The sequence below is a fragment of the Lygodium microphyllum genome, chromosome 1 (genome assembly GCF_053477565.2).
Source record: "Lygodium microphyllum isolate KBCC chromosome 1, Lygodium_microphyllum_v1.1.10, whole genome shotgun sequence".
NCBI classification, from domain to species: Eukaryota; Viridiplantae; Streptophyta; class Polypodiopsida; order Schizaeales; family Lygodiaceae; genus Lygodium; species Lygodium microphyllum.
Genome location: NC_141135.1, coordinates 167479584 through 167496237, shown reverse-complemented (window position 1 = coordinate 167496237; position 16654 = coordinate 167479584). Strand labels below are relative to the sequence as shown.

General features: G+C 45.0%; 2 protein-coding genes across 3 annotated transcripts in view; one reads left to right on the top strand and one right to left on the bottom strand.

The window, feature by feature from the left end:
• LOC148041947 (signal peptidase complex subunit 3A-like) overlaps positions 1-16654 on the bottom strand; it is a 71419-nt gene that overhangs the window by 17150 nt on the left and 37615 nt on the right. The window lies entirely within an intron of this gene.
• LOC148041948 (uncharacterized) lies at positions 9431-10108 on the top strand. The gene has a single exon (XM_087686168.1). The coding sequence runs from the start codon at positions 9431-9433 to the stop codon at positions 10106-10108; it is 678 nt and encodes a 225-aa protein (XP_087542294.1).

Genomic DNA, 16654 nt, shown 5'->3' with positions numbered 1-16654 from the left:
TAGGTAATGGATTAAAGGAGGAGGAGGAGAAGGAGAAGGAGAAGAAGACGAAGAAGAAGAAGTCTGAAGGAGAAGGAGAAGAAGAAGAGCTTAGAGGAAGAGGAAGAGGAAGAGCATGTGGGAGGTGGCTACTGTAGGTCCGAGGTGGGGAAGGAGAATTGTTGCGACCGAGGTGAGGAAGAAGAAGAGCTGTGCGAGCGAGAGTCGAGACAAAGTGGGGATTCGGGAAGGAGAAGCGTTGAACAACCACGCAAAACGGGGCCGGTGGGCCGCAGCATCCTGAAACTGCGTGCAACCATTTCCGTCCCAGTCTCTTCAAAACGCCGTTTCGGGGTACTATGGTCCCATGACACTTGGGATAGATTAGATACATTATTTGGTGCACGGTTCAAGTCCTCAAAGTATGGTTTATTGATTGAATTCTTTTGACTTGATATGAAGCCTAATACATCCCTGGCATCTCATCTGAACTACATCCTTGGCATCTCATCTGAACTATATGGAAAGTCTCCTAACCCAGCTTACAGGGATAAATCTCAAAATGGATGAAGATATTTGTATTGGTGTTTTGCTAAAAAGTTTGCCTTCTGATTATGATAATGTTTCAACCACCTTAATTAATATTCCAAATCACAAATTGGTTGACATTAAGGTCTTTCTATTGGAAGAAGAAAATATGATAAAAAATAAAGAAGAATCAAGTAAAGATGAACAAATGTTGTATGTTAGTAACAGGAACAAAGGAAGAAAGGACCAGCTATTTTGTGACTTTTGCAAAAGGACCAGACGCACTGAGAAGTTTTGTCATGCCAAAAAAAGGTCTCAAAATGCCTATCTTGCAGCTGTAAAAGAAGAAGAAGATCATGGAGCAAAAGAAGAAGAAGAAGCAGAAGACAACCAGGAGCAGAAGGAAAAGTCTCACTAGTCCTTCTATTCCCAATTTTCCAATAGACTTTTTTGAAGCCTTGTATAACCTTGCCCTAATGCTTCTATCATAAGCTTTGCAAACTCCTCATGTAATCAGGTATTACAACCTCTGTACATTTTGTGAGGCCCTTGTTACAGCCTTTGGATGTCCACCATGTGTTTGGTACCCACACTTAGCTTTTTTCTACGACAGCCTCTGCAATCTACCACGTTTGTGGTGTGCCCACACTTTACAGTGGTGACTCACTAAAGCCTCTGCACGCCTTTCAGGTTGTGATTGAAGAGGGGTGTTGAGATTTAGGCAATCACACCTAGTATAGCCTCTTTGAGGAGCAGTCTGGGTAAAGAATATACACGCTATCCAGAATCCCATATGCACAAAGCAGGAAAATACCACCTATCCTCAAGCTATAAAGCATTATACTTGCCTCTCATTTTCAATGCAATATGATGGTACTTTTGTCCTTTCAATCAAATATTTGAGTTATTATCCAACCACACAAGATTGTGTTTATGAGTCCAAGTCTCAATCTTGGAACCTAATTCACTTGTGTGACATTTTATCTTCAACTCTATATCTTCAAGCCACCATAGCCATGCTCAGATCCATGCATTCCAACACTATTCCACAAGTTTCTTCCCATCCCCCATCGTCTCCTCCGGTGGTTTCCTCGTATCCCCCATCCCTTTTGGAGGAGGACGATCTCGATGATGCGGCTATGGATTCCCTAGCCCCTAGTGTTAAAAGGGGGCTTCCTAGGATCATGAGGAGCTTTTCATCGGCATTCTACATCAACGGACTTCATCGGCATTGACATTCCTTTTGCCATCCCAAGATCTGTTTATCCCTTGGTCTTCTGCCACATCCAAGATCTGAGAGGGGGTATTAGCAGTCATGTTTGTCATGCTTTGTTATCTCCTGCCTATGAGTCTCAGTCCGAATTAGAAGAGGACTTTAGAAGCTCTAACCTATCTGTCACTTGTTTTGATAGAGGAGGTAGCTCATTCTAGAGCAATCGGTTTTATTGCCTTTCAATGCATTTTCTCCTCCATTTGGGATTTTGTGTACATTTCCCACACAATTTCTGCATACAATAGTTTGTCTCACTGCTCTTGGATATTGTCCACCCTTTCCAAGATTTTTCAAAGCATTTCTAGCATTAAATGCTGGTCGGCCAAATTTTGGCCCCAAATTGCAGTCAACCAGTTTTTATGGTTTGTGCCTATTTGTTTGGCACTTCTCCCACCTAGTAGACATATATATCTTCCTCCTTCCTTGGTACATGCACATTCCGACTCCGTCATCTTCCTCTATCTCTGGCGCTCCCTTCATCATCAACCTGATTTGGTGCCCTCATTGACATTGTGGGCTGCGTGCATAGTCCTTCTGTATTCAGCATTCTTTCCTTGTTCAGTGCAGATTTCTTTATTCTTTTCTTGGAATCTCTCTCTGTTCCTTTGTCTCTATGTTCATGTTCCTTCTTTTGTTGCGCACACTCACACACAAACATGATTCCAAGAAATTTAGGAAATACCAACATGCACAAAATCCTTTTTCCACAACATGAAGTGGATATGCCTGTAAGGTTGTTCAAAGTAGTCCTAGTCCACGGCAAAAGTGGCAAAAAATAGATAAGCATGGGCAGCATAATAGTTTGTGCCACTTTTGAGAGACATATGAAATGGCTAGGCTTATATTTCCAATAAACATACTAAGCTTCCAACTTTTGAGACATCCATTGCATAAATTGTTTTGGCTAAGCTTCAACACCGAAAGGGTAACCTAGATGCTGCACAATATTGTCATATGGAAACCACCACACCCTACCACCCCAAGGTCTAAAAATTTGATTCACTGGAACCGAGGAAAGACAATTGAGTTGTTGAGCAAAAATATACATTACTTGCTGATTAGCCTCTTAAACAACCCCAAAACACACTAAAAATGCTCTTTTGGAGTAAAAACCTAAAACGGGGAGCGGTTTGAGAGAGTTCAGTGGAAACCCTAAAACGGGGAGCAGTTCGAGAGAGTTCACTGGACACCCTAATTTGGGAGGCTCCAATCCACATCTATAAATAGATAGGCTACTCACCATTCAGCCATCATCCTTGTTTGCAGATTACATCAGCCCACACACCCTCTGCTGCTGTTGGCGCCCGGTTTCCAGCCCGTAGCCTGCCTCCATCTGCTGTCCAGCCATCACCAACTGCAGCCACATTATCCTCAGCCTATCCATTGCTGCAGGCAACAACTCTCAGCTGTTGGCGACTACTCCAAACTGTCCCAGACTGCTGTTTAGCCTGTCGTCCATTATCGCCAGGGTTAGCCAGCCTACTCCAAACTATCCCAAATTGCTGTTCAGCCTGTCATCCATCATCGCCAGGGTTAGCCAGCTTGCGTTTACAGCATTGCAGGTCCTGACACTCTCCGACACACCTTCTCCAGCTGTCGCCCTGCTGTTTACAGCACCTGTGCACAATTTCCAGCTTCCAATCAGTGGTACACTGCTGCGTTTACCAGTTTCCAGCCTCCATACTACTACGTTTTGGTGACTAGCCTGCTGCTATTCACTATTTAGCACTTCTACACACCGACTGGTGGTCACAAACTTGGGATTTATCTCTGGTGGACGTCACACTCCGACATTGCTCTGCCCTTGAGTACACTGTACACTCTTACATTCATTTACAACATTCATTCACTTCAGAGTTGTGTTCTCTCTCTCCCTTCTTCTGTTTGTGTTTGAGTTTTGAGTTTTGCGTTTAGGAATTGAGTTTTAACCTCTGTGTTTGTGTTTGTGTTTGTCTCTTTGTGTTTCTATCGTGGTCGTACACTCCATGTCCTCAGTGAAAACCCTAGCAGTTTTCTTCACATGGTATTAGAGCCAGTGCTCTTGTAAAGAGTATTCTACAGATATTGTGGAGAGCTAGTCTTTGTGCGAGGCACACAATACGACTCGTAACTGAATCACAATGTCCCAAACAACTTCTCTAGTTCCTATGATTTCTTATCAGGCTTCTCCATCATTGGAGGCCCTGAGATAGCATTATGGACTCCGTGAGGAGGACATCACTCCACTTTCACCTTCTTCTACTCCTATTTCGGACCAGTTGGTGAGGCTGGCTACCTCTCCGATCACGGAGAACATACGGCATTCGGAACGTCTAGCGATCCATCTTCATCATCTTAGCCAAGTTCAATGTCAGGTTTGTACAATTCTTTTGTATTGCATGAATCAAAACCCTTGCTTGTTTCTTCTTCTAAGGTATAGGATCCGGATGGCTTTGCGTATGTGAAATTCAATAGAGGGGGCTCGCGAAGCAGACGGAATTCAGATACATCTATAACTTTTGTTTCATTTAAACATATCACACACACTTCTCCCTTCCCTCCCATCCCACCCTCTTCTATATCACACCTTGATCACCTCTTATCATCTTTCCAAAACCTTGGATTACACTCCATCTCTACATCACACACCCTACGGGTTGGATCTTCCATCTCCGCTCCTAGCACCTTTTCCTTTTCTACCCCATTCTCTACCTCTTTGCACCATGGTACTTCGTTAGGGGGAATGCCACCCTTTAACACAGTGTCTCTCACCTTTCAACAAAGGAGCACACTCATAACTCCTAGGTCGATTGTGATGGGCATCCCCCTCACTATCCCCAGCTTCACATCTCACATGACCACTCAAACGCAGGGTTTCCATCCTCAGCTTATGGTGCGTCTTCACACTCTCCTTGGGTTACACCTACACAGTGATTCCCATCTTCTGCTCCCCGTGTTCCCATCCCACCTCCTTGGGTTCCTCATGTGGCTACCATGTCCATGCGTAGTCAACCCATCCCTACCTATGGATCCACCTTGCACACTACCCGCATGTCTGGTGGGCACTCTGGGGCCCATTCGCAAGTGTACTCCACTCCCCCATCCTACCCCCACTACACTTTTTCACACTATCCATCTCCGATCACTACCACTCCTGTTGCAACGGCCAAGAGTGCCTTCACGAATAAGACATGTTTTAACGGGTCAAATTTCACCACTTGGTCTAATTTCATGCAACAAGTGCTTGAGTCTCAGGGTCTTTGGAACCTCGTCATTGATCTAGAGCCTATGCCGGACCCTCGACTAGCTCACCCTGACTACATCCGTCAATGGAGAGCCCACAATGCCACAGCCAATGTTGAGCTGATGCAAGGGTTGCTTCCTGAGTTTCACTCTCAGTTGCAGACTTCCCGCTCGCATCAAAGCGTTGGAGTCACCTTCTCGACTGCTATGCGGCTCGTGATCGTACTCGGCACATCAATCTCGACTTTGAGCTTCAAGAGTTCTCTATTAAGAAAGGGGATGATTAGAAAGTCAAGTTGGCTGAATATAGGCGGTTACTTGCTGAGTTCGCCACTACTGGCTCTCCAAAGTCAGATGACCATCAAGTTACATTCTTCTTGAATAAGTTGCCCAAGAAATACTTTAATTTCATTCAACACATCATCTCCCAACCTCGATTGCCAGTCTTCTACGAGTTTGAGTGCCAGTTCTTGCGTTACACAAGGTTGCATGATCCAAGTCCACAAGAAATCCTCATCACAGCCTTATTTAGAGCAGAGGGGGTTGGTTGCCTCTTCTTTGAGAGGGCAAACCACCAGTGGCAAGAACTCGCAAGATGCGAAGGCAAGCCAATCAAAGGGTGACTCCTCTTCCTGAGATGGAACCAAAGAATAGACCTATCTAGTAGCAACTCCTTAAGAAAAACTAGTTTTGCACGCACTATCAGAGAGCAGGCCATGTGGACAAGGAGTGTTGCTCCAAGGCCCAAGGTCTTCCACCTAAAAAGCATCTGCAGACCATTGCGATTGCACAGTCCAGTGGGGCTATGCCTTCCGCTCTTGCTTCATTTGCTCCTTCAGCAGCCGCCGTTGTTGCTGGACATGTGGCTCAAGTACAGCCTCAATAGCCCATCTCTTTCACTAGCCCTGAGGGATTGGCTAATTTGTTTGCAGGTTTTGATCCCGTTGCACTTCATGCATCTATCTCACCTTCCTCCCCACCTCATCACGTGTTCCCTTGGCAGAGCCCTACTATTGGACGTACGCGATGGTGGCCACTTCTTAGACTAGCATGTCTCTAGGTCCTTTCGGATACCCTAGGTCAATCTAGCATTTATTTTTCATACTCTTAGAGTCAAGCCCATAGGATTCATTGTCCTTAGCTTTTCCATTCTTTTGTCTTCCGCTGCATTTACTCACACATACACATTCATTGCACTTATTTTGAGTTAGATTTTCTTTTTTTTCTGTTTTTCTTTGAAGCATCTCACCACTAACCTCCATATTTGTAGATTCTCATCTCTTCTGCAGGGTTTCGTCTTTCAATGTAGGGCTAACTTGTAGATTGGTTTGGTCCTACCTGGGCTAGAGACGTGGGGATACGCACCATTTCTTTCATGGTTTCATTATCCTAGGAGTGCTTGCTCTTCTTCTAGCATGGTGGTTTCCCCTCCCGAGGCGGATCGTGCAACATCTCTCTCGATGCTATTATGGCGGTGACTTCTACCTTGCTCTTCTAGCAGGGTGCTTCATCCACTTCCTCCTCTTTCATTCCTTATGGTTCTCGGCACCATACGAAGATTGACATCAAGCCCCTCTTCCTTCTTCAGCATCTACATCCAAGTTGAGAGGGGGTTCCTACCCTTCTTCGTATTCTACAGGCTTCAGCACTTTGTCTTCGACATCGGCTTCTTCCCCCTGTTGTACCTTACCCTTTGTATTGCATGATTTCATAATCTTTGTACTAGGACACTTGGGCAAGTGAACAATTTTCCCATGAGGGACACTGTCCAAGTGGCACCTGCTGCATGAGCATTCTTCAGCATGTAGCATACTTTGCATCTCATTGTGCAGAGCACCACTTGAGCAGATCCTAAGCTGTTTTCACCGGTGGCTGTTGTTACCACACCACCATTCTCCATCACATGGATACCTCATCACCTATTTTTCCTTGTCATCAACACCCTGAGTGGTTGGGTTAGCTTGTTCTGTTTTATGATGTGTTGGGTATACCCTCCCTACTTCCGTCTTCTGGGTCACTATTACTCAATCGGCCGCATCCTATCAAATTTACCTCACTTATTCAAAAATAAAAAATAAAAAAAATCCATGTGGTTCCATCCGCCTTTGTAGGGCTTGGTAGGCCACTGGGCAGCCGATGTGCACTCTTTGTCTGATGCCCTATCCTCTCTGGAGTGACTACTTGGATTCCCGTGGTAAGATAACCATCGCCCTTGTAGTCTTGGTAGGCCACTAGGCAGCCGACATGCACTCTTTGTCTGATGCCCTGACTGCTTTGGGGTGGGACGCCTTAGGGTCAATAAACATCACAGTGGTTGGCCTAACCTTTTGGCTTAGTTTTGGGCCTGAGAAGGGGTATTGAGCTAAAATATGCGTCTTGCTGATTAGCCTCTTAAACAGCCCCAAAACACACTAAAAATGCTCTTTTAGAGTAAAAACCCTAAAACAAGGAGCAGTTCGAGAGAGTTCAATGGAAACCCTAAAACGGGGAGTGGTTCAAGAGAGTTCAATGAAAACCCTAATTTGGAAGGCTCCAATCCACATCTATAAATAGATAGGTTGCCCACCATTCAGCCATCATTCTTGTTTGCAGGTTACACCAGTCCACATACCCTCTGCTGCTGTTGGCGCCCAATTTTCAGCCCGCAGCCCATCTCCATCTACTGTCCAGTCATCATCGACTATAGCCACATTATCCTCAACATGTCCATTGCTGTAGGCAACAGCTCTCACTTGCTGGCAATTGCTCTAAACTGTCCCCCAGACTACTGTTCAGCCTGTCGTCCATCATCGCCAGGGTCAGCCAGCCTGCATTTACAGCATTGCAGGTCCTGACACTCTCCGACACACCTTCTCCAGCTGTCACCCTGCTGTTTACAGCACTTGTGCATAGTTTCCAGCTACCGATCGGTGGTACACTGCTGCGTTTACCAGTTTCCAGCCTCCAGACTACTGTATTTTGGTGACCAGCCTGTTGCCATTCACTATTCAGCACTCCTACACTGCGATTGGTGGTCACAAACTTGGGATCCGTCTCCAGTGGACGTCACACTCCGACATTGCTCTACCCTTGAGCACATTGTACACTCTTACATTCATTTACAGCATTCATTCACTTCAGAGTTGTGTTCTCTCTCTCCCTTCTTCTGTTTGTGTTTGAGTTTTGAGTTTTGCGTTTAGGGTTTGAGTTTTCCCCTGTGTCTGTGTCTGTCCCTTTGTGTTTCTGCCATGGTTGTACACTCTGTGTGTCCTCAATGCAAGCCCTAGCAGTTTTCTTCACAGGAGCGGCATTAATACGAGGGCCCAAAGAATGCCCAAACAAATTCCAAACATCCAATGAATTACAGAGGTTATCCTTATCTTCTATCAATATCATGAAAGAGTCATCAGCCTATGCTTGTCCAACAAAATGTTGATTGAAAGGAAGGGATAATCCAACTAGGTGCCTAGTCTCAACTAGATGTGATAACATGAAGAGAACCAGATGGATAGCAAAGGGAAAAAACAAGGGACTAAGAGGGCAGCCATGTCTAACCGACCATGCAAGAGTAAAGGGTTTTGTGAGTCACGGGATGGTGACGAGAGGGATGGTGACGAGACGTGTCTGACGTGAGTGACGGGATGTTGGCGTGACGGACGTGCCTGGCGCAAGTGAGAAGAGCTGACGTGACTGTCATGTCCGTCCTACAAGAGGCGGCAGTCTGGTGGGAGCAACGGCAGTGATAGTAGTCTAGTGGGATTGGCACAAGTGCTGACCCGAAGAAGTGCTCTGCAAGGTCACGACTCTGCGCAAGGAGACAGCCACTGTCCTGCAAGGACGCAAATGTACTCAGAATGACATGAATGCTGGCCTGTCTGCTGTGTCTTGGTGACTGCAAACAGTGTGAAAACATTCGGGCTCATAAAAGATTACGGGGCTTGCAAAAATTTAGTGAGGGGTTAGGAAAACCCTGGAAATTTGCAGGAATCACAGAATTTGCTCTAATTTTGGCAGTACAAAGTACAAGCTGAGTGGCTTTGCACATAGAGTATGTGAGAGATGGATAATGTAGACAAATGCAAGCATCAAACTGTGGAAAATGAATATCTCGGAGAAAAATCTGATCAAGAACTAACACAACCGTCCATGGAAGCAATGTTCAACACCCCTTCTAAAAACACACCGTACAAGACATATGGCCATAGGGTCCGTGATTGGACCATCTCCCCACCATCTGGCAGGCATGGAAAGACTTCGCGCACCATGAATGAAAAGAAATACGAATAAATTCATCTCATGATTTGCTCTGAACTACGAATTATGAGACAAGAATTGGAGAGAGAAATACGAGAGCAGGTCAAAGCCAAACTGATAGTAAATCAGAGGGCAGAAATGCAAGACATGCAGAGAAAGATTAAGAATGACTTATAGGCACAAATGCTGTCCGAAATGCACATGCTGAAAATTGAAATGCTGAAAGTGGTAGATGCCTACAAATCTGAAATCTTAGAACTGGAGAAAGAATTGAATACATTTAAGAAAAAACAAATGAACGTACGAGAAGAACTACAAACAGAGAAAGAGGCTTTGAAGGCATGTGAAAGGGAGGTTCACTCATGGGTAGAAGTGGCAAAGACAACACAGAAGCAGATAGAAGAAGCCAGCCCATGGATTGAGGTAGTAAAAAAGAATAAGGGAACATCCGTGAACAAGACTGAAGTAATGAATGCTACCTTGGAAGAAGAGGCCAGGAGACAGGTTAGGGTTTTACACGTATGGATAGTAGGATGGGAGGAGAAGAGCAACCCACAGGAAGATGCTAAGACACTTGCTGACAAAATTGGGGCTTCAGACGTTCCTATTGTCAGTGCTTGGAGAGTGGGGAAAGAGGACTCTAAGTCCAAGGCTCTAATTATTCGCTTTGGGAACATAGAGAAAAAAAAGGCCTTCCTCTCCAAGAGGAGGGCCCTCAAGGGTGAGAAGATTTATTTGGATGAGGACCTTACACCAGCACAAATAGCGCATCGCAGAGAACACATGCCCAAGGTATTGGAGGCTCACAAAGAGGGAAAGTGGGCTGTCTATAGGGATGGACGAGTCATCATCACTGACAAAAGGACTTCATGACGGTATGAGGCCTATGAGACACTTCGGATGTCAATATGGAACTGTAATGGAGCCCTACACTTGGATGCTGGTTACTTTGAAGATAGCTTTTGAAGATAGCTTCCGAAACATAGATATAGCAATGTACACAGAAACACACCAATGTAAAGATAGCCGACTACCAGACGTGCGGGGATATAGGTGGAAAAGTGCATCTCATCCAGTAGCTAGAAAACTAGGAAGTACTAGGGATTCTGGAGGTGTGGCCATACTATATCGAGAAGACCTCAAAGGGATAGTGCAAGTAATGAAAAGAGATGATGATGCACGATATTTATGGATTAGGATACATCCAGGAAGACCACGGGATATATTCATCGCAATATGCTACTTTCCTCCTGCAAATTCTACCTATGCCACACGTGATGAATCTCCCTTTGATGTACTTTATGAGGATATCATGAGATATGCTAGCACTGGGGACATATTATTAGTAGGTGATTTCAATGCACGCACTGGAGATAGACAGAGTGACTTTTATATGCATGATAATGCCATGTTCAAAGAGATCGACATAGATGAAATATGCCTATGCAGGAAAGCCCAGGATAAAGAAGTGAGTACCTATGGGACACACCTATTGACTTTGGGAAGTGCACACAGACTAGCCATCTTTAATGGTCTGCCACAATGGCCAGGATTTGACAATTTGACATGCTGGAATCACAAAGGAGGGGCAAGTACTGTGGACTACTTGATGGGCTCACCAGCATTGATACCAAGCATCCAAAACTTCAAGATATCTAAGAGACCAATTGGCATAGCAGCAGATCATGCTATTTTGACATTCATGCTCTCTTGTGTACATATGAAACATGAAACACCATGCCTCCCTAGACATCCCAAATACTATTTTACAAAAGACACCTCGCACATCTACAGTGGTTCTCTGTAGACCAGTTTACATGATTTGGATTTGAGTAGATCGTTGGAAGAATGTACAAGGGATTTAGCAGAGGCCATACATGGATCAGCCATGTATGTATTCCCACACACCTCGCCCCAAGGTGGACCCACACGATCTATTGCTCCCCAAAATAGCTGGTATGATGATGAGTGTAGAGTCACCCGAGCTCGCTTATAGAGAGAAGTGGAGCTAGGCACTCAAACACATCGCCAAGCAAAGGCGTTCTTCAAACACCTTGTGCGAAAGAAGAAACGAGACTACTTAGTGAAAGCAGAAGCAGAGATATATCAGCTTTTTTTGGGGCGGGATAGCAAGAGCGCATGGAAGACGTTTCATGAAAGACAGCCCCCCATACAGATTACATCACCTGATGCTTGGCTTGACTATGGGAGACAACTGTATGACCTGCCAGGACAGCCACCTATGCAGCCCCCACAAGTTTGTAGGCAGTGGTCTTTCTTCCCATGGAAAATGGTTAGAGATGCAATTTATAGATTACAAAATGGGAGGGCACAGGATGAGGATGGACTAGTAGCAGAACATTTCTCACATGCTTGTGACATATTAGCACCCATATTAGCACATATGTTCAATAGAGCAGTATGTGAAGGTTTCCCTATGAGTTGATCAAACAATACTATAATCCGGCTATTTAAAAGTGGTGATCCCCTGATTCCTAGCAACTACAGGACTATCATGATCGGTCATGCTTTGGCCAAGATATACGGATCTATATTGGAGCATGAACTCAGTGAATGGGCTGAAATGCAAGGCAAGAGAGCACAAAGACAGGCGGGTTTCAGACGAGGATATACCACGCTGGACCACGTTCTCACACTTAAGAGCCATTATTGAGGAGGGTCGAGCCCGAGACAAGAGGATCTATTGTTGCTTTGTAGACTTTCGCAAAGCCTTTGATACAGTGCCTCATACATGCATCATGCAGACATTGCAGGACATTGAAGCACCAGAGGGTATATGATGGGGTGTCTAAGCATTATATGAGGCAGTGACAGGTCATGTACGAGCACCTAGGGGGCTATCAGAGAGGATTGATAGTACCATAGGAGTGAAACAAGGATGTCCACTTTCACCCACATTATTTGATCTATACATAGATGAAGTGTCTGATTACATACACCAAGGAGGAGGAGCTGGAGCCAACTTGGCATGGGTGCTGATACCGATATTACTATATGCAGATGATATTGTTCTCATTTCAGACTCACCAAAGGGATTGCAGTGCCATCTAGACGCTTTGCACATCTTCTGTAGAGACAAAGACCTCACAGTGAACCTTGGAAAGACCAAAACCATGGTTTTCAATACTTCAACAGCATGGGTGACTAGATCTATGTACCAGTTCACATTTGGGGGAGACATACTGGAGCATGTGAGGGAATATGTCTATTTGGGAGTCACCTTCTCTGGCCCACGTTTTTCGTTGAGAGGGGCATCAGAGGCACGTCTGGCACATGGATACACAGCACTAGGGGCACTCGAAAGTCAATGTGCTCACATACACTTCCAGGAGCCCTACACCAAACTCTGGTTGTTTGACACCCTAGTCACACCTACATTACTATATGGAGCAGAGATATGGGGTTGCAGCTTGTACCACAGGCATCTTAGCCCACTCACTGATCAGATTGGAGTAGAGAGGGATTATTATGATGGTTGGGATAGCATGGAAAGGCCATTGATCATGATGATAGCACACATGATTAGGAGTAAGCCCTCCACTCCACATCCCATTGTCAGAGCAGAGCTAGGGGCAACACCTATAGTTACGGAGGCACTCTTCAGGGCAGTGACCTTTTGGCACAGACTATGGAAACTTCCACACCATAGATACTCTGGATTGGCACTAACCTCATCTAGACAACTAGCAGCAGGAGGCGAGAAGAACTGTTGGTTTTCACATATGGCTATTTGGATGAGCCTACATGGTTTGGACATTGATCGTCTTCCACCTTTGGATTATAGCCTTGACTGCCCTACACTTTCTCTCAACCGATCAGAGCTGAACCAAGTGATCATAGCTGATATCTTGAGGATTGAGATAGCAAGGACATGGATCCATCCACCACTCCCTCTAGGATGGAGGATGGGGTTCTACAGGAGTCATTTATTGTGTCTCTCTGATGATGGTTTCACTATTCGGCTAGCATATATGGACACCCATCTCTCCCATAGCATACGGGTTGCTATCGGATAGATTCACACCTCCTCACATAGGCTTCAGATGGAGACAGGCAGATGGACAAATACCCTAGCAGAGGATAGGACTTGCCAGCTTTGTGGTCGAGAGCCTGAAACGGAGGAGCACTACATATGCAGATGCAGAGTATACTATAACATATGAGGACGGTACCATTGCCTCTTCCGTGATGGATTTGGGCCTCTTCGTCGCGTCATGGAGTACGAGGACTAGAGATGCCTAGGTCTTTTCCTCCTAGAGCTCGGGAGGTGCCGAACTGCACTATTACAAGACAGGAGGCCAGCTCATCCAGAAGGACACACACAGAGAGCAATGACAAACTTCTTCTACAGAGCCGACCCTACTAACACTACCAGCCTAGCAGAGACAGAGCCACCCCGCCAGACAACTTACACGCCACACCGTTTCGTCGAGCACGACGACCCCGTCACATTGGATAGAGCCATTTCCCTTCGTCGAGCACGACAACCCCGTCTACCAGGACCACATCTGAGAAGGCCATACCATAGTCGGATCAGAGCCATTATCACGAGACACCGAAGACTCACCACCAGGCATATTAGTGAAGCAGCTAGGGACTGTATCATAGCTGAGATCATGTGCAAATCTTGAGATCAACTACAACCCATAGTCTCCACCACACTTTTTGTACATGGCTCTATCAGATTTGGTTCTCCTTTCCTTTCCTTTTCTTTTCTATCGATGGAACAACACTACACATGGTTCAACCCTAGTATAGTCCCACTGTATAGTTATTTTCAGTATTGTTTCATAGGCCACCCACTTATTTGTAATGTTATCTTTACCTTACTAATGAGATGGCATTAGACATGGATGTACTCTGGATTTTGTCTCATAGGCCACATTGGCCTTATGTAGACATTAATATATCTTTCTTTCTTTCTTTTTTTTTGTAAAAGGTAATTGTATTAATTACGAAAAAAAAGGTACAAGTTTACATGATTACAAAATACACGATGGCTCTAAGCCATTGTGTGTAAAATCTCTCTCTCTCTCTCTAAAGTACTAAACGACAAAAGAGACAAAAAGTCATGGCAAAGACGCAGAGGAAATTGCCATATGCCAAGGAAGTAAGTCCTCCCGAGGGAGTAAGTCAGAGTGCCGAATGAGATCTATTTGCCAATGCAAAAGGCCTTTAAGCCTAGCAATATGTCCTTGAACATTATAGGCTGAATCAAAAAGAAAAACATTCCGAATGGTCCAATTGTGCCAACAGCCCCAGTATCTAAGAAAGTGAAACAAGATCTTCATATGCGACTGAGCCGGTGTGGGGTATTTGGCCGCGCAAAAACCCAGTCAAAAGGGCTTAACGAGAAACCAACCACTGCTCGCCAAAACTGCCGACAAGAGTGACCAGATTTTCTTAGCAAGAGGGCAGAAATAAATCGATGACGGGCCGATTCCACACTGGTGGTGCAAAAGAAACAATTGCCGTTGGAGATTCGACGCTTGGAAAGGGCTGAAGCAAGAGAAAGACCACCGATCATCACCCTCCAAAGAAAAACCTTGCATTTGAAAGGTGTCTTGTTCAACCAGCCCTCCATCACAGTTACCTTCCACCATGACTGAGATTTACGCAATCCCCATACAATATTAGCTTTAGTAACTAGCCATTGATGATCTTTAATCAGAAGATGATACACCTGGTTAGCTGAGGCCTTTTCCAAATTCAGGCGGCCTGCAAGGTCCAAGTCCTGCCACGGACTCCGAAGCAAGGGCAGGAAAGGATTGTCTACTCTGGAGCACCATCAAAAGCTGTCCCCATAAATCACGGTATCCACGAGGGATCTTGAAAAGCCTTCTGGCTGTACGAAACGATATAAACACATTGCGACTAGCAAGGGTGGCATCTGCAACTGAAGTCAAGCCCAAACGTGCCATACGGTTAAATTTTGGTCTGAGTTCATGTTTGCCTTCCCAAGAAAGTAATCGCGAGGCTGCCAATAGTTTCCGTTGAAAAGAGTTAGTAGCTAAGCGGTCCTCTGCTGGATGCCATTGAGCCTTCTGGAGAACCAATTTCCAGGAACATACCAAGTGAGCAAGCAGGGATGATGAAGGACTAGAAAACCGAGAGTCTGCATTAAGAACATGCCACCAGGAGCTCTAAATTTGAGTATGACCATGCACAAGCCCATGATTCTCAAGAAAATAACGGGCTATCAAAACCCACGGGTGATGATCCAAGCACATGGCACGAAAAAGAGACCAATAGAGTGCCAGCATATGAGTTTTGGCATCCAAAATAGCCCCACCACCCATGCGTTTGGGGGTACATGCACGCGACCAAGAGATCCATGAAATACCTGCATGTAAGGAGTCCTCCTTCCATAACATGAAACCAATGCACTGAGTAAGAGCATTCAATGTAGTAGTAGTCCAAGGCAGCAATGGCAAGAAATATGTGAGCATTGGCAACATAATTGTCTAACCCACTTTGAGGCGAACATGGAAAGGCCAAGTCTATGACTTCCAATACAGAAACTTAGCTGTCAGTTTCTGTGAAATCCACTCTAGTAGTTGCTTCGGCCGAACATCAACACCCAAAGGTTACCCAAGTTGCCTGACAATGGAACCACGGGAAACAACCATTCCCTGCCAATCCAGTGATTGCAAATCTGACTCCGTACAATTGAGAATGGCTGATTTTAAAGCATTGATATGAAGACCAGAAGCATGACCAAAGAGAGTCCAAACATCTAATGCTTTACGAAGATTATCCTTATCCGCATGCAAAATCATAAAGCTGTCATCAGCCAAGGATTGACTAATGAAGTGCTGTCCAAAAGGAAGAGACAATCCAGCCAACTGAGTAGAAGCTGCCATATGAGATAACATCGAAAGAACCGGATGAGTCACAAGGGCAAAAAAGATAGGACTCAAAGGGCAACCCTGTCTCATAGAGCGTGCAAGGACAAAAGGCTCGGTAACACCACCATTCAGCATAACTCGCGAAGAAGCCACAACACTAATGGTGTAGATCAAACGAGCCATCCGAGTACCAAAGCCCATAGTAGACATAAGTTCTGCAATGAAGGACCAGTCTAAATAATCAAAAGCCTTTTCCAGGTCCAATTGAATCAATACCACCTCCTGATTAGAGTGCCTTGCATAGTCAATAGCCATTTGCACATTCAAGACATTATGAAAAATGTTTCAGCCCTTAATGAAACCATATTGAAGAGGATGTACAAGGGCAAGAAGATGCTTATGGAGCCGATTCGCTATTACTTTGGAAAAGATTTTATACATAGAACCCATCAAAGAAATTGGTCGCCAATGTTTCAACATAGACGGCGAAGGAACTTTTGGAAGTAGTTTGATAAGTCCTTTCCATGAGGAAGGCATAAACCCCGTTTCC

What these genes read in the sequence shown, in the direction of transcription:
- LOC148041948 (XM_087686168.1), top strand. Translation starts at nt 9,431, where the DNA reads ATGCACATGCTGAAAATTGAAATGCTGAAAGTGGTAGATGCCTACAAA.